The sequence below is a fragment of the Bufo bufo genome, chromosome 3 (genome assembly GCF_905171765.1).
Source record: "Bufo bufo chromosome 3, aBufBuf1.1, whole genome shotgun sequence".
Lineage (NCBI taxonomy): Eukaryota > Metazoa > Chordata > Amphibia > Anura > Bufonidae > Bufo > Bufo bufo.
In genome coordinates this window covers 461,255,871-461,274,286 of record NC_053391.1, presented here as the reverse complement: position 1 = coordinate 461,274,286, position 18,416 = coordinate 461,255,871, and the positions used below count along the sequence as shown (strand labels likewise).

The window sequence follows — 18,416 nt, the reverse complement described above, 5'->3', positions numbered from 1 at the left end:
GATTCCCCTAGCTGCTCTGTACTTGGGGCTTCCAGTCAGGCAGTCTGTATTATCTGAATGGCCATCATCTTATACAACATTTTTCGTGCAGCAGGCCACATCAAGAATAGAGAAGGAATTTGCTTTTAGAAATTGGACTGGAAGAGAATGCTGCAGGTTTTTGCAGTTCTCTGGTGTATGGCAGCTAGCACCACAGTCCTGGTCGTGTTTTAAAACTTAGATTGTCTGCTTTCAAACAAGATCTGTGCTGTCGCTCAAATTAATGAGATATTAAAGGTTAAAGCAGCCCTCGTCCCATAAGCTGGCTGTGATCTCTGCTTGCCTGTAGGAGGAGAGGGAGGCCTGAGGAGCCTTTCAAACCCACAGTTATAGCTCAATTGTAGCTCAAGAAGGAGCCCTCAGAGGTGAACAACCTCGGCAGCCACAAAGCCCAAACACTGTTTCTCAGTATTGTCCTTTCCTGCCTGAACGAACTGTGTTCAGGCTGATCAGTGGGGGGATTTTAGGATGCAAAGCCTTACGCTTTCTGCAGTTCTAAACATGGAGTAAGGCTACCTGAGAATCCTTTAATTTCAAGCCTATGTTTACACAAGGTTTTTGCCATATAGTTCAGTTGTTTTTTGTTTTTGTTTTTTAAACTAAATTGCCATAGAAAATCATTGAGCTATACCGTTTTTTTTTTAGGCTACATGCACACGACCGTTGTTTTGGTCTGTATCTGAGCCGCAGTTTTTGCGGCTTGGATGCGGACCCATTCACTTCAATGGGCCGCAAAAGATGCAGGCAGCACTCCGTGTGCTGTCCGCATCCGTTGCTCCGTTCCGTGGTCCGCCCAAAAAAATATAACCTGTCCTATTCTTGTCCGTTTGGGGACAAGAATAAGCAGTTATATTAATGGCTGTCCGTGCCGTTCCGCAAATTGCCGAACGCACACGAATGCCATCTGAAATTTGCGGACCGCAAAACACACAACGGTCGTGTGCATGTACTGTAGCCTTATAGTGGTAGTGAATAGGATGGCGCTGTATGGTGTCCTGCTGCATCCTTTTTTATTAGTTAAATCCTTTTTCGTAGAACATATATACATGTATATCAGGACTGTATAGTAAAATTAAAATGTGCATAAAAACAAACTATAAATGAACCCATTAGGAGCACAAATAAATCTGTTCTATTTTATTTGCTTGACTCCCTGGTTTACAAGTGTGTACATGTTCCTATGTGCCTTTCATTTTTATTACAGCTAAATATGTTGATTCTAAGCTCCGCTCAGGGAACAAAGAGGCCACAGATGAAGAACTAGAGCGATGCCTTGATAAAATTATGATCATATTTAGATTCATCCACGGTATGTTTGTAACTTTATGCAAAAATAGTTATTTCTGCTGTTTATTGACGAGCTGAACCGTGTAGATGTCCTTTGATCTTTATCCAGAATTTACTTAGGCTTTTTTGAATGACTCATTGATAATTGTGGTCTTGCTCTTTCATGTGATGCAAGTGTGATATAAGCTTTTAAGTTTTCGGTTAATACATAAGTTCACCTTTAGAGGAGATAGGAGTTAGTAGCTATAAAATATAAAAAAATACTATTTTGTGATATATCCTAATGTGCAAATGTCATTACTGTTTATAACAAAGAGGCAAAAGAGCTCCGTTCATCCCAGTGCCCCCTCAAATATGGTTGACTCCTATCTGGCTCGGTGCTCAGCTGAGGGCCCCTGTCCCTTCATTTAGCAATGATTGGGTCTCCACCATAATATTCTTTCGACAGCACTCATTTAAAGGGAACCTTTCACCACTTCTATGCTACCCTCACTGAGCGTTTCTAAATGTTCATTGTGTTACCCTAAACATAGAAATTACACTTTTAATTTCATTTGCAGACGAATTCAATAAGTATTATGCATGTTTGTGCTTCCCGCCTTGTATGCAAATTAACATAAGAGTCATATCTTACTTGTGTGACCAGAGAAGAGTCATATTTTCAAGCTCTGACTCATCTCAGGTTAATTTGCATATGTATCAAATCGATTTTTTTACACAATAAAAGCACACAGAGCTATGGGGACTGGGTATTGCGGATGTGCTAGCGGCCATCTAGCAACCAATGTCCTCAGCTCTATACCCAAATTCAGGTTCCCTTTAAAGTCAGAACATATTACATACGTCCGCGACAGTGAAATGTACATTCTGGAGACTTGACTATGACGCTTTTAACTATGAAAACGATCTGTTCTCCAACTATTTCCTGCCAGCGTATTTTGCACATACTGAAAATGAAAATAAGATTTTGATGTTTTCATCCTATCATTCATGTACAGGTCAATGTTTTTCTCTATCTCACAGGTAAAGATGTGTTTGAGGCATTTTATAAGAAAGACCTTGCTAAAAGACTATTGGTGGGAAAAAGTGCGTCTGTTGATTCGGAGAAATCAATGTTATCTAAACTTAAACACGGTATGTATGAAGGTTTGTAGTGCGGACTCGCACGAATTTGATTAGTTATAGAACTATAACTTTCTTGTTCCTCTCCTCTCTGGGGCTTGTATCTACTGTTTTAGAAATTGTTATGTTCTTAGTATCGATATCCTGTATACCGGACTATGGAATGGATGCCACAGGTAAAGAAAATGAAAGGGGCTATTCAGGCAGCCAAAAATGCTCTAATATATATTATAGAACTTGCTCATAGAACGTTATCAGCCAGGATCCCCCCATTCTGCCGCTCCATGCGACACCAGAATTGCAATGCTTCTTCTTGTGGCATGATGACACGATCCCCATATCACATGACTGAAAGGACTGCCGGCGGCTAATCCCCACCTCTTCATGTCCGATTCATTACTTATATCTTCTAAAGGGGCTGTACTGACATCCTTTGAGCGCCCGTAGCGGTCACATGATATTTGTACTTGTGAGGCAACGGAGAATGCTGGAATAGCCACAGGATCTTGGTTCAGTAGGTGGATTTAAAACCACAATGGGGCATGTATTAGGGAGGGGAGGCAGGAGGAGGGCGAGATGCTGCGAAAGTCCTATCTGTAACCTGGAAGTTCAGGAGAGCAACAAGCAGAAGTATAGGGTAATGTAGGAGATGATTTATACAGGGAAAATGCCAAGCACTGCAATGAAGGGACTGGAAGGCTCCCCGGATCATCCCTTTTCAATGACCCTTCTCTTATGTCCTTTGTTCCCAATCATCTAATGTGTATGGGGCCTCTCGACTTGGGCTATGGGCAACTAAGCCAGTTCTACACCAGTTTGATAAATGACCCCGATAGGCTTTAAGGCAGTTTCTCATTGGAGACAACCCCTTGCAGAGTGCCAGAGGCGGCTGCGGCCAGCCAGGTATGTGGAGTATTAAAGACCGGGCTTGTCTTCATGAGACAGCATACAGTATTATGAGGATTTAAAAGTTCTAGTAAAAGTGTTTTATTGCATTTAAGGCCAGTAAACCAGTTCTCGGATTAGTCTGACTTCTTGTTTTGCTACTTGTAGAGTGCGGTGCTGCCTTTACCAGTAAACTGGAGGGAATGTTTAAAGACATGGAGCTGTCAAAAGATGTAATGATTCAATTCAAGCAGGTAACATAATCTTTAATTTTTTTAATCTTTTTTTGTTTTATTGTATTAAATGTACTTTCTGAAAAGTCAGTAAACAGCATCTAAATGAGCCTTATGTGATCTCCAGTTCTGTTTGCTGGGTCATGTCAATAGCCTCTTGGCTTCCATACTAACTGGGCTATGATGGATCACTTTTTCAACAAATCCTTATCGATCGTATTTACTTATAAGATCATTTGGGATTTCTATATTTTTTACTGCAACTACATTTTTTTCCTATCAAAAAGCAGCAGAACCCTGATGGAAAAAATAATCTATGTAAGAGCCTAAAAAGTACTGAAAACTGGAAGGTTTTTAAACATACAGTAAATGACCTGCCTTTGTATGTGGTTCCACTTGTGCGTTAGATTTTGTCCGGATATTTGCTTAAATAGGGAAGTTCTCTACGGTTGTATTCTGCTAAGCATACAAACACCGCTCTGTCCTCCGTCTGTGTGACTTTTTGCCAATCGCAGTCCCATTCAGTACCTGTCACGTGCCAAGGGGCAAAGTGGTGTGTTAGTATGCAAAATCCTTCCTTTTGAAATATTGAACGTCTTTTATGGTGGGTGGACAATGATTCCATTTAACTGGCAACTGGCTAATCCAGTATGTGACAAAAGAAATGGCACCATGCTATCTTAGCTGAATTCTGCCCAATAAAGCAGTTCTTCATGTGGTGAATCTACATTCGAGGTCTGTGACTTCCACTGCCAGAAAATCAGACTGCTGCCATAGAGCTGACATACTATGACTGTCAGTCATCCAGTATTTTGGAACTTTCTGAAGTCTGGCACCTCAGCTTTTCTAAAGGTTCTGGATTATGTTAATTTTACTATTATGTCATTGAGGGATGGGCACAGACACCGTCATTGGCAGACTGGGAATTTAACGTGGCCCTTGAAAAAAATACCTAATAGCGGCCCCGTTGTAGGCTGACCCACATTGACAGAAGGCGGGCAACAGAACTAGGCATGGCCAGCAATACTGTAGTGCAGCACAAAATACCTCTCTAGTAGAACCAAATAGCACAGTGTGGCACAAAATACTGCAGCCTTCACCACAGTATTCAACTCTGTCACCATACTGTTGAATTCAGGAGGACACCTACAGCTGAGGGCCAGTTGCATAAGTACCTGATGCTCCTAGCATTAATTAATGCTTAGAGCATCATATAGCTTCTTACCCGGCTAGCTGCCGTGGAGAGAGCTTGAGCAGCCCCCTGGCATTGGCTCACCGGGAAATTTCCCTATAGGGTCTATAGCCAGTCCACCTGGACACTGAGGTATTTGTTGTTGCCACTAGGAGGCTGACACTAAGCATTAAAAGAGTGTTTGCTTCTCCTACAGGATATACCATTTAGGGCTCATGCACACAAACGTATTTTCTTTCCGTGTCTGTTCCGCTTTTTTTGCGGATCGTATAACCATTTTATTTCAATGGCTCTGCAAAAAAAACGGAAGTTACTCTGTGTGTATTCAGTTTCCGTATGTCCGTATTTTCATTCCACAAAAAAATAGAACATGTCCTGTTATTGTCCACATTACGGACAAGGATAGGACAGTTCTATTAGGGGCCAACTGTTCCGTAAAATACGGAATGCACACGGACGTCATCCGTATTTTTTGCGGACCGCAAAATACATACGGTCGTGTGCATGAGGCCTTATGCAGATGCTGAGCTTAACCCATGGGTGTATTTTTTTTATTATTTTTTTCCCTTTTAATTCTATTTAGGTTAAGAAACACAGATGGTACTGTCTCCCAACCAGGGACAGGTTGCATGATGTTAAGTCATCAGTGCCATTCTCCCCTTTCAAAACATGGGGACAAGAGCATCAGAGCTCCTCTCTCACTCACCAGCCCAAGCTTTATTGGTTTCCAGTCTGCTCCCCACCAGTGATCCTTCTCACCTGAGAGAGGCACACTGAAGAGGTGACCCTGCTGTTTTGCATTTGGGAGTTGAAGACAAAAACAAACTTACAAGACTGAATAGCTAGCTGAATATCTCCATCTTTAGACCTACTTCTACCAGCCAGCCATTGCCACCCGCATTTTACCTCCACTATTCCATCCAACCTTCACCATATTCAGCCTTTTCCTGGGAGCAATGGTGTCTCGCTTTCATTTGGAGACTTTCTTCTGCAGTGTTCCTATAAACTGTGGCTGGATGATGGCTAATCCCGCTCACAGGCTTTTTTATAGCCTAGGGAACCATCTCTTCTGCCCCAGATTGTCAACTCCTGGTTCTACAGATTCAACAAAGTCTGGCTCTTCAGACGTCAACTGCTCTCAAGCCTTCCTAGGCAAGAGGAGGACCTCTTTGCTACCACCAGGCAATGGGGCACAGGCACATGCTTCTCTACCACTTTTTTTCTGTCCTCATTGGGCCAGTTTCATATGACAACCCAAAGCTTATCAGGGAATGCACCAGCATCCTTAACCCCTTAAGGACCGGGCTCATTTTCACCTTAAGGACCAGGCCATTTTTTGGAAATCTGACCAGTGTCACTTTAAGTGCTAATAACTTTAAAACGCTTTGACTTATCCAGGCCATTCTGAGATTGTTTTTTCGTCACATATTGTACTTCATGACACTGGTAAAATGAAGTCAAAAAAATTATTTTTTTTGCACAAAAAAATACCTAATTTACCAAAAATTTGGAAAAATTTGCAAATTTCAAAGTTTCAGTTTCTCTACTTCTGTAATACATAGTAATACCCCAAAAAATTGTGATGACTTTACATTCCCCATATGTCTACTTCATGCTTGAATTGTTTTGGGAATGATATTTTATTTTTTGGGGATGTTATAAGGCTTAGAAGTTTAGAAGCAAATCTTGAAATTTTTCCGAAATTTACAAAAACTCAATTTTTAGGGACCAGTTCAGGTTTGAAGTCACTTTGCGAGGCTTACATAATAGAAACCACCCAAAAATGACCCCATCTAAGAAACTACACCCCTCAAGGTATTCAAAACTGATTTTGCATACATTGTTAACCCTTTAGGTGTTGCACAAGAGTTATTGGCAAATGGGGAGGAAATTTGAGAATTTGATTTTTTTGTCTAATTTTTCATTTTAACCCATTTTTTTCCACTAACAAAGCAAGGGTTAACAGCCAAACAAGACAGTATCTTTATTGCCCTGACTCTGCTGTTTACAGAAACACCCAATATGTGGCCGTAAACTACTGTACGGCCTCACAGCGGGGCGTAGAGTGAAAGGTGCGCTGTTTGGTTTTTGGTAGGCTGATTTTTATGGACTGGTTTATTTACACCATGTCCCATTTGAAGCCCCCTGATGCACCCCTAGAGGAGAAACTCCCTAAAAGTGACCCCATCTAAGAAACTACACCCCTCAAGGTATTCAAAACTGATTTTACATACGTCGTTAACACTTTAGGTGTTGCACAAGAGTTATTGGCAAATGGAGATGAAATTTGAGAATTTCATTTTTTTGCCTAATTTTCAATTTTAACCCATTTTTTTCACTAACAAAGCAAGGGTTAACAGCCAAACATGACTGTATCTTTATTGCCCTGACTCTGCCATTTACAGAAACACCCAATATGTGGCCGTAAACTACTGTACGGTCACACAGCGGGGCGTAGAGTGAAAGGTGCGCCGACTGTTTTTTTGACACCATGTCCCATTTGAAGCCCCCCTGATGCACCCCTAGAGTAGAAACTCCATAAAAGTGACCCCATCTAAGAAACTACACCCCTCAAGGTATTCAAAACTGATTTTACAAACTTTGTTAACCCTTTAGGTGTTGCACAAGATTTAATGGAAAATAGAGACACAATTTCAAAATTTCACATTTTTGGCAGATTTTCCATTTTAATATTTTTTTTCCAGTTACAAAGCAAGGGTTAACAGCCAAACAAAACTCATTATTTATGGCCCTGATTCTGTAGTTTACAGAAACACCCCATATGTGGTCGTAAACCGCTGTACGGGCACACGGCAGGGCGCAGAAGGAAAGGAATGCCATACGGTTTTTGGAAGGCAGGTTTTGCTGGACTGTTTTTTTGACACCATGTCCCATTTGAAGCCCCCCTGATGCACCCCTAGAGTAGAAACTCCAGAAAAGTGACCCCATTTTAGAAACTACGGGATAGGGTGGCAGTATTGTTGGTACTAGTTTAGGGTACATATGATTTTTGGTTGCTCTATATTACACTTTTTGTGCGGCAAGGTAACAAGAATTAGCTTTTTTGGCACCGTTTTTTTTTTTTGTTATTTACAACATTCATCTGACAGGTTAGATCATGTGGTAATTTCATAGAGCAGGTTGTCACGGACGCGGCGATACCTAATATGTATTACATTTTTTTAATTTATGTAAGTTTTACCCAATGATTTCATTTTTAAAACAAAAAAAAGTTTTAGTGTCTCCATAGTCTAAGAGTCATAGTTTTTCAGTTTTTGGGCGATTATCTTAAGTAGGGTCTCATTTTTTGCGGGAGGAGATGACGGTTTGATTGGCACTATTTTGGGGTGCATATGACTTTTTGATCGCTTGCTATTACACTTTTTGTGATGTAAGATGACAAAAAATTGCTTTTTTTACACAGTTTTTTTTTTTTTTTTTTTACGGTGGTCACCTGAGAGGTTAGGTCATGTGATATTTTTATAGAGTCGGTCGATACGGACGCGGCAATACCTAATATGTATACTTTTTTTTTTATTTATGTAAGTTTTACACAATGATTTCATTTTTGAAACAAAAAAAATTATGTTTTAGTGTCTCCATAGTCTAAGAGCCATAGTTTTTTCAGTTTTTGGGTGATTATCTTAAGTAGGGTCTCATTTTTTGCGGGATGAGATGACGGTTTGATTGCTACAATTTTGGCGTACATGCGACTTTTTTGATCACTTTTATTACCTTTTTTTGGGAAGTAAGGTGAGCAAAATTTCAATTTCATCATAGTTTTTTATTTTTTATTTTTATGGCGTTCACCGTTCGGGTAAAGTAACATGACCGTTTTATAGATCAGGTCGTTACGGACGCGGCGATACCAAACATGTGTAGGGAATGTTATTTTTTTAATTTTTAATCAGTGATAAATGTGTTTTTGGATTTTTACTTTTTTTTCACTTTTTTTCACTTTTTTTTTTACCCAGATCCACTTGGTTCTTGAAGATCCAGTGGGTCTGATGTCTGTATAATACAGTACAGTACAATATATATTGTTCTGTACTGTATTTTACTTACACTGAACAGATCTATGCTTTCAGCACAGATCTGTTCAGCACCATGGACAGCAGGACGCCTGAGAGGCGTCCTGTTGCCATGGGAACCTTCCCCGTCTGCTCAGAACTTCGCAGACGGGGAAGGGTAAGGATGGGATCTGGCGGGGGGCTGTCTGGGAGCTCTCTCCCTCTCCATCGGGGGGCTGCAAAGGCACAGCAGCCCCCCGATCGGAGAGGGAGGGAGCTCCCTCTTACTGTTAACTTTTTCCATACAGCGGTCCGTACGGACCGCTGTATGGAAAGGGTTAAACGGCTGACATCGCATCACCGATGTCAGCCGTTTATACCAGGGTGTCAGCAATGTGCTGGCACCCTGGTATACCCACTCTACACCAACGATTATTCAATGGGAGGCGGGCGGGGGATCGCGATCCCGCCTGCCGCACCGCCCGCCTCCCGCACCGCCCCCACCGCCCGCAACACCCCCCCTGCACCTCCCACCGGGCTAAAATCATTCAGAGGTGCAGGGGGGGGTGATAAAAATATATTTTCGGCACACTAAAGTTTCTGATCGCCGCGGTCAGGGACCGCAGCGATCAGAAACAGCAGAAAGCGCAACAAACCGCAGGTCTGAATTGACCTGCGGTTTGTTGCGATCGCGGACATGGGGGGGTCACGGGACCCCCCCGCGCATTTAGCCGAGGTGCCTGCTCAATGATTTGAGCAGGCACCTTGTTCCGATCACAGCCGGCCGGGCGGCAGTGATCGGAACAACACATGACGTACCGGTACGTCATGTGTCCTTAAGGACTCGGGAAACATGCCGTACCCATACGTCATGTGTCCTTAAGGGGTTAAGCCTTCCTTCTTATAGGACGGCAACCATGTTAGATGCAGGTGCTTCCCTGAGTTTCTGCTGCCTATGAGGCCAGTGACACATAACTAAACTGACTTCCTGCTCCAGGTTTGTTAGTTTTTTTTCTGTTTCTTGCTACTCCTGTATTTCCCTGAGCCCATGTATTTATACAACCAAGGGCCTTTTCCTTTTATCCAGGTGGAATAACAAACTTGCTGTGCTGAATTTGGAGGAATTGAACCGCTATTAGCGCCTTTACTATGACATAAATGATACATATTTACACATCCCAGTCTGCCCATCTCATCAGCATTTTCAACGCTTTTATGTGCTTCCCCACCAGTACCCATTTGTGGCTTTTCCTTTTGGTCTGGCAACAGCAACACTAGTACTCGTGAAAGTACTCTGCATAGGTAAGGTGCGCCTCCATTGAGAAGGATTGCCCGTCATCCCTTCTTTGGATAATGTCTTTATAAAGGCTCTGTTCAGGAAGCACAACCAGACTAGTTGCTTTGGACACTTTGTTGATTTTAACTGGATAATCGTGTGCTCTGAGTCATCGTTTTCTCCTTCCTAAAAGATCACCTTCTGCAGCGTGCTTTTCGACAGTGTTTCATCAAGTGTGTTCCTACCTGTTTTCTCTTCTGCATGCAGGGTTTTAGAACTAAGGTGGCCTGGAGCTAGAGTGGTTCCTCTACCTTTCTGCAGTGGATAATTCTTGCACAGTCGATTATTCCTTGATAAAACAGTATTGAAAAGCACGCCTTGGAAGGTGATCTTTTTGGAAGGTGAAAAAGAAGACTGCATCTGAATATCCAGCTGAAACAAGCAATCTGTCAAGATCCAAGGAGAAGCTGCTACCCAAACCCCTTTGATTAGAAGACCCTTTTTCCTTTAGCAGCCTAGCAGTCTGTTTGCTGGTGGCTCTATGACTGTGACATCCTCCAGGGTCACTCATTGATTTTTAGTGGCTGAACCCTTGTACTGACATGAGTTTTAGGGAATGGGCAGGACCCTTACTGCTCAGAGCCATAAATCTCAGCAGGAGTCCTCTTTTCCCATCAACATCCTAGAATTAATGAAGAGTTTGGGTCTACAACATTGGATGTCCCTCCAGACCAGCCACTCTGAATTCAGATGGGCAACACCACAGCTATGCCTATATCAACCAACAAAGGTGACAGTCGGCAGCCACATTATCCTGGAATAGGCAGAACGCCATGTTCCCCTACTCTCAGTGGTACACATTCCAGGTCTGACAGATGAGTCATAGATTTTTTCAAGAGAGTTGTCTCTCCAACTGGAGGTTTTCAGCAGATGTGGATGTGGACAAAGACAAGGACCTGATGGTAGAGATGAGAGAATCTTTTTATCTCCTCACCGGGACATCTTCATCTTGGGGGGCTCTCAGATGAAGAGGCGCCCACCTTCTCCAGGATTCACAGGACTGGACATTTAGTCCATGCCTATGGCATTGTACCAATTAGCCAAGCAAGGGCAGAAGCAGTCACCGCTACTCCTTTTTTGGATTAAGGCTCATTCCACCACAGCAGTCGGTGCTTTTTGGATAGTTCACCAAATGGGTTACAGCTCTACAAATGTGACCCCCTGGTCATCTCGACACTTTCAATATGGTGTACACATTTGCATCCTCTGATTTTTCCTTTCTTGGTCACAAGATTCTGTGGATTTGACGACCTTGTTTAATTTTTTTTCTTCTGTTAGTTGTTCCCACCCCTGGGCACTGCTTTGGGACATCCCTTGTTGTCTGTGACCCCCAATGACTTGAATGTTATACTCATAGTAAAAATATTTTTTCTCAATGTCATTGGGGGACACAGCACCATGGGTATACGCCCAGCTACCACTAGGAGGCGACAGGTTTTATCCTGCAGCAGGGGTCTTCATCATGGAGGTCCACTTTAGTAGCACCCCCTGTAGGCGCGTACCTCGTCGGTCACCCAGTCCCCCATTACTGCATCCGCAGTGGAGTACCGGTAATCCCACTCTAGTGTGAGTTTACCGAAGGGGTGACCCTGCAGCGCCTGAAGACGCCAGATGGTGAGTATGCTCCCTGCCCTAGTTAGGGACTCCTTCCCTCCCATCACTCCATCGGGGTCCCCTCTTCCCTGGCTGTCCTTCCCTTCCTCGGCCTCCTATTATCCCCGTGCCTGGACTAAGCCGCGCAAGTTCCCGCCTTTTTCCTGGCATCCAGGATCTCTGGTGGCTCATTTTCTCTCTATATGGGGGTCGCTATGACCCTTCCCTCCCCTCTCAGGGCATTCCTTCCTCCCCTCCCCAGGTCCCGCGGTGTCCGCCCGCTTAGGGTGTTTCATTTTCGGTTGCTGCATCGACTTTAGTCCCCGACTCCGGCTGTGATAAAGCTGCATCTGTTTTCCGATTTTTCCCTGCTATTCAGGGGTTCTATTGGGTCATTTTTCTCACCAATGGGGGTCGCTTTGACCCCATTTCTGTGCATACCCTTTTTTGTAGCCTTTTTGGAGTTTTTTTACGCTTCCTAGCACCCTGCCTCACCCGCCGGGGGTACCTCATTTTCGGCTACACTATCTACTCTAGCCCTCGGCTTCTGCCAGGTCTAGGCCAAACTCTTTCCCGCCACTTTTTATGGTTTCCTGTTTTTTTTTTTTAGGGGTGTTGCCTCCCTCATGGCCTGGCTGGCCTGCATGTGGTGACTGGATCCGGGGCTCAGTCGGTTTACCCTAAACTCTGTTCAGGCGTCACACCTTCTCACCATATGGGTCCCTCACCTCCACAGTAGCCTCTGCTCTTTCTCAGCTATGATGATATTATGGCGCTCTTCCCTGCCCTCATGCGGCAGCATCGGGCCCCCTGGGCTCATTTGCTTCCTGCCTCGTTCCATATCAGGGAGCAGAGTACAATAGTGGCCTAGGGTCTCCCCTCATAGGTCCCGCTCATCCCCTGCATCCTGGTTTTCTCCCAGGACGGGACTAACACTGAGGGAAACGCCTCAGATTTCTTCTGCCTCATCGGGGGACTCCTCTGCACCGATTCTGACTCTGAATAGAGCATCAGGCGATCTTCCACTAACAGAATCTCTCTAGGTGGTCAAAAACAAATGTCCACTGAGGAACCTCTCCTCTCCAGGGTTGGTATCCCCTTGAGTGGATTTTCAGATGGCACTCCCCTGGTTGCACAGATAATTATCCACACAGGTAAGTCAGCTTGCCGCCTCTCCAGTAGCTGGTGCTTTACCCGCCACCGTGTTTAGCTTGCCGGCCCACCTATGGGGGTACTCGTACCACTGCCAAATGCTGTATCTGGCAGACTTTCCTGGTTCCAATGTATCTCCTTTTCAGCTGGAGTAATTTCACTATTACCAGGGGCTATATTAAACACACCCTCCTAGTCGGAGAGTGCCCCAGGCCACTGTATTACTTCTCCAGACGCTGTAGCCAATACAACATCCTGGTGCTAGTGTGCACCGCGTAACCATATTACTCCCTTATCAAGCAGAATACCTGTACCATCTTTAGATGCTATAGCCATTTCACCTTTCTGGTTCTAATGCGCTCCATGCACTATATTACTCCATTATTGGGTGGAGTACTCGTACCATCTTCAGACGCTTTAGCCATTTTACTTCTCTAGTACTAGTGTGCACCATGTAGCCACATTACTCCATTATTGGGTGGAGTACCTGTACCATCTCCAGAGGCTGTAGCCATTACACCTGTCTGGTTCTAGTGTGCACCATGCAGCTGTATTTCTCCCTTATCAGGCGAAGTACAGATGCCATCTTCAGATGCTGTAGCCATTGCGCCTGTCTGGCTTTAGTCTGCACTACACAGCCGTATTACTCCCTTATTAGGTAGAGTACCTGTAACATCTCCAAATGCTGTAGCCATTACACCTGTCTGGTTCTAGTGTGCATCACGCAGTCATATTACTCCTTTATCATGCACAGTACCTATACCATTTCCAGATGCTATAGCCATGTCTCCACTCTCATTATAGTGTGCATCATGCAGCCAGATTACTCCTATTCTCAGGCGGAGTATTTGTATTATCTCCAAGTGCTGTGCCCTATTGGTACAATCTGTGGCCCATTCGGCTCCTGCATTGCCCTTTCCTGGCTCTAATATGTGCTAGGCAATCATGTGTCCCCTGTTCATGCTGTATTCATCACTCTTTTCTGGTTCTAGTATGCATCTGGCACCCCATTACCGTCATCCTCTGCGGTGTACTTGTACTATCTCAAGGCGCTGTATCCGACAAACTATCCTGGTTGTAGTATGTACCTGGTAACTATATGTTCCCCCCCTTCTTGGGCGGAGTAGAGTTGCTATTGTTAGATCCAGTATATGGCTGGCCTGTTCAGATCTGACACCCAGTGCAGTACCTCCTGAACCAGGCCCTCTGAGTGCACCAGGTCTTCTCATTGCCCCTGTACTAGGCATGATTTTTACTTTATTGCTTGACGCACTATTTAACAAGACTTAGTCCTGTTATGCACCAGATAACCACACTCGCTTCGCCATGGGCAGGTTGTTGGCTATCATGCTAGGTTTGTGCGTTGTCAAACCTATAAAGTACTACTGTATTCCGCACAGCCATGTTACCCATTTCATGGATGGAGTACTCGCATTGTTTTTACTGCCTCTCTGCTTTGTTTTCACAGAGTTACATGGCCCAGTCCTGGCAGAGTACATGGATCACCACTGGATGTTCTGTCCTGCAGGGGAATGAAGCATTGTGAGCACCAGCCGCTACTGATATGGCTGTGACAGGACTAGTGAGCGCCACACACCTACTTGGTCGGTGGAATTTTCCGCTGCTCGCTCTGGTATCGGTCATGGTCCCGTAGTTCTTCCATGGTCCAGGCGTTCTTGGTACTCCCTTATGTTCTCTGATTAGTTGTGCTACATGACAGAAGTGCCATTCGCTTGGGCCTTGCCGTTGTCTGCACTTGTAAGTTTCTTCCCCCTTCCTTGGGGGTTTCATTGTGCTCTGCTGGTAGCTGGTTTCTACATGTCAGTGTAGTCTCTCCCGGCTTCCCCTGGCGAATTTTGCATCCTTTTCTGACATATGGATGTCTGGCAATTCTTCTACAAAATCCAGAGTGCTGTACTTGCCCCTTCCAGGGCAGTGTTATACAGTATGCCAGTCACTACATTTGAGATGGTTGGTTAATCATGGCTGATGTTTTTTTCCCTATGGTTGCTACATTTCATTTTTCCTTTGATAATCTGGCTATTATTGTCCTCATGTGGTCCAGTTCTGTGGACCCTACTTGAGCCTCTCTGACTGGGTAATTCTGCTTGGAGTCTCTGCCCCAATGATTTTTAGACCATCTAGCTGTCCGGTTCCCTCTCGGGAAGCTACTCATGGCATTTTTGACCACACATGCTCTGTATGACAGCTGCTACTTTAGGCCCGGTTTGATTGTTATCCCTCCTGGGTCCCCATAGGGTTGTTTCCCTCTTGAGATTCTAACCTCTCTCCCGTCTCCCTAGGTTCAGTTTGTTGCTCCGGTTTGCAATTTACATTTGTATTGTCCACTTCTGGGCTGTTTGGAGTTTTCTCTCTTCTACTCCAATATCTCTGACAAGTGGTGTCTCCACTTGTATTACCAGGGCCTGCGACTGGTTCCTTTTTTCCTCAGACTTCATTTGGCCACGGATTTCTCTGGTCTTACATTTGACAGTGATATTTTGTTCCAGTTTTCCTGAGGCTCGATTCTCGCCTCCTTTGTATGAAAAGCATGTCTTTACATTCCCTTCTCCTGGCCATTACCTTTCTCTGGCAGGATGGGGTTTCGACCTCCTCATAGGGTGTTTCTCTTTTCCCACCTGCCTTGCAGTAGAATGAGGCTTGCTCCCTTCCCATGGTGAGTCTTTGCTATTCTTTCTCTGTCGTTCAGCCTCCAATGCTTCCTTGTTTCCTCTCTACCTTGGCCTTCACATGGTGTTTGCCACGGACAGGCCATGTTTTTGGTCTGAGACAATTTAGAGTTTTTTCCTTGCCGGGTTCTCTTACTGGTCAGGTTCCCTTGCTTCCAGGCCTTATGTATTCGCCTTCCTTTTGCCGAGGGGTGGTCCACAGGGTCTTCCTTTAGCTTGTCTCCAGGAAATGTTTTCCTTGGTTCAGGACTGCTCCTGTCCTTTTCCCAGGCATTTTCTCTCCTGCCAGGTTCCCTCATAGTCTAATTTTTCTTGTTGGGTCTGTCCTCTTATAGATCCTCCTCCTGGAGCATCCTTCCATATGCAGAGCGCTAAGTCATTACCAACAGACGCCTTCCGGTTGTGCTGCTCTCCTGTTTTTTCAGGGGGAGCCCTGGTTCTTCCAGATCCTTCCTCTGGCTCTCTAGTGCGCACTTTTTCAACTCTTCGTTCTTGCGCAGGACATCTAGCCCTGCTCCCTATACTCTAGCTTCTTATTTTTCCCACCTTGGGTGGAGCTGGGTGTTTCCCCTTGTTCCTTTCTTGCATATGGCCTTTTTCCCCAGGCACTTGTCCTTGGGATCCTGGCGGTCTCCCACAGTTTTTTTCCTTGGACTCTTCCTGGTCCTGGAGCCTCTCAACTCACTTCCTTAGTTTTTTATCTACCATTTCATGCTATGGCCTCTCCTGGTCCTATTGGGTCACATGGTTCTCCTGCACCTGTGCGCCCAACTTTTTGCATGACATTTCCTTCCCACCCTCAGGGACTGCTTTGGGACGTCCCAAGGTGCGGTGTCCCCCAATGACATTAACGATAAAATTTTATTTTTGTACTTACCGTAAAATCAGTTTCTCGTTAAAATTCATTGGGGGACACAGATCCCACCCTTTGTTTTCATTTCTTTTTGTCACCGGGCTGCTGTTCTTCTTTCCTTCCCCGGTCCGGAACATGTTGTTTCTTTGCTTTTGTTTCTCTCTCCTACTGCTATTGGTACAAACTGATTAGGCTAGTGTCTGTGGAGAGGGTATAGCCCATCTGGGCGGAGCCAACCTTTTTAATATCTAGTGTCGCCTCCTAGTGGTAGCTGGGCGAGAAACGGATTTTATGGTAAGTACAAAAATCCAATTTTTGCCAGTTCATTTGGGGCTCAGCCTAGGGTTGGGCGATCTACCGGTGCTCACGATATACTGCGGTATTAAAAAATGGCGATATCGCTGTTTCCTAATTACTGCGGTATTTTGTGATGTCATCGAAGCAGTCATGTGCGCTGACCGCTTCTAAATCTGCGTCCGCCTGCCCCTTGCATAGCGCTTAGTACAAACACATTACTTCCACTTGCTCCTGGCTCCTTCTTGTTCCGCCTCCCTTATTCAAGTCTCCAGACTCCACCCACCATCTGACATCACAGTCAGTCACCCACCCATGCTAGTTCTATTGTATGTGGCGAACTCTGTGTGAGTACTGGAGAGACTTTTCCTGCGGCTGCCTCGCTCGTGTGCTCTGGTGACAAAATTACAAACGTATTACTTCCCGCAGCCCCCGGCTCTCCCTCCTCCTTGCTCCCATATTCAAATCTCCACCCACCGACATCTGATGTCAGAATCGGAGCACACAAGCGAGGCAGCCGCGGGAAAACGATATCGTAAAGTATTATTGTATGTATGGTGGCCTGTGGCAACAAGACTTTATTATAACATCTCCTTGTGGCCCCCGCAGTATAACGTCTCCTTGTGGCCCCCGCCCCCTACAGTATAACGTCTCCTTGTGGCCCCCCTACAGTGTAACTTCTCCTTGTGGCCCCCCTACAGTGTAACGTCTCCTTGTGGCCCCCCTACAGTGTAACGTCTCCTTGTGGCCCCCCCTACAGTGTAACGTCTCCTTGTGGCCCCCCCTACAGTGTAACGTCTCCTTGTGGCCCCCATACAGTATAACGTCTCCTTGTGGCCCCCATACAGTATAACGTCTCCTTGTGCCCCCCCCCCCCCCCCCCCCATACAGTATAGCGTCTCCTTGTGGCTGCCCCCATACAGTATAGAGCAGTGATGGTGAACCTTTTAGAGACTGAGTGCCCAAACTTCAACCCAAAGCCCACTTATTTATCGCAAAGTACCAACACGGCAATTTAACCTGAATTCTACAGTCAAACATAGTATATCTTCCATGTACTCTATAATTTAGCTATAATAGCCTGCTACACTCAGTGCGCTGCCTGTGCTGTTCATAGCGAGCCCTGCGCTGATGAAGGGCAGGAAAAATCAGTCATATTAGTGTGCCATAGACTTTTTCCAGGGTGCGGGTGCCCACAGAGAGGGCTCCGAGTGCCGCCTCTGGCACCCGTGCCATAGGTTCGCCAACACTGGTATAGAGTCTCCTTGTGGCTGCCCCTATACAGTATAGAGTCTCCTTGTGGCTGCCCCCATACAGTATAGAGTCTCCTTGTGGCTGCCCCCATACAGTATAGCGTCTCCTTGTGGCTGCCCCCATACAGTGTAACGTCTCCTTGTGGCTGCCCCCATACAGTATAACGTCTCCTTGTGGCCCCCATACAGTATAACGTCTCCTTGTGGCCCCCATACGGTATAACGTCTCCTTGTGGCCCCCATACAGTATAACGTCTCCTTGTGGCTGCCCCCATACAGTATAACGTCTCCTTGTGGCTGCCCCCATACAGTATAGCGTCTCCTTGTGGCTGCCCCCATACAGTGTAACGTCTCCTTGTGGCTGCCCCCATACAGTGTAACGTCTCCTTGTGGCTGCCCCCATACAGTGTAACGTCTCTTTGTGGCTGCCCCCATACAGTATAGCGTCTCCTTGTGGCTGCCCCCATACAGTATAAC

The 18,416-nt window shown here is 45.2% G+C and overlaps 1 protein-coding gene across 2 annotated transcripts in view; it reads left to right on the top strand.

The window, feature by feature from the left end:
* The window catches only part of CUL4A (cullin 4A), an 87,667-nt gene that overhangs the window by 53,669 nt on the left and 15,582 nt on the right, over nucleotides 1-18,416 (top strand). For both annotated transcript variants that reach the window (XM_040425184.1, XM_040425185.1), the window contains exons 13-15: nucleotides 1,244-1,348; nucleotides 2,350-2,460; nucleotides 3,502-3,587. In XM_040425184.1, the coding sequence (XP_040281118.1) occupies nucleotides 1,244-1,348; nucleotides 2,350-2,460; nucleotides 3,502-3,587 (302 nt within the window). The remainder of the gene's footprint in view (nucleotides 1-1,243; nucleotides 1,349-2,349; nucleotides 2,461-3,501; nucleotides 3,588-18,416) is intronic.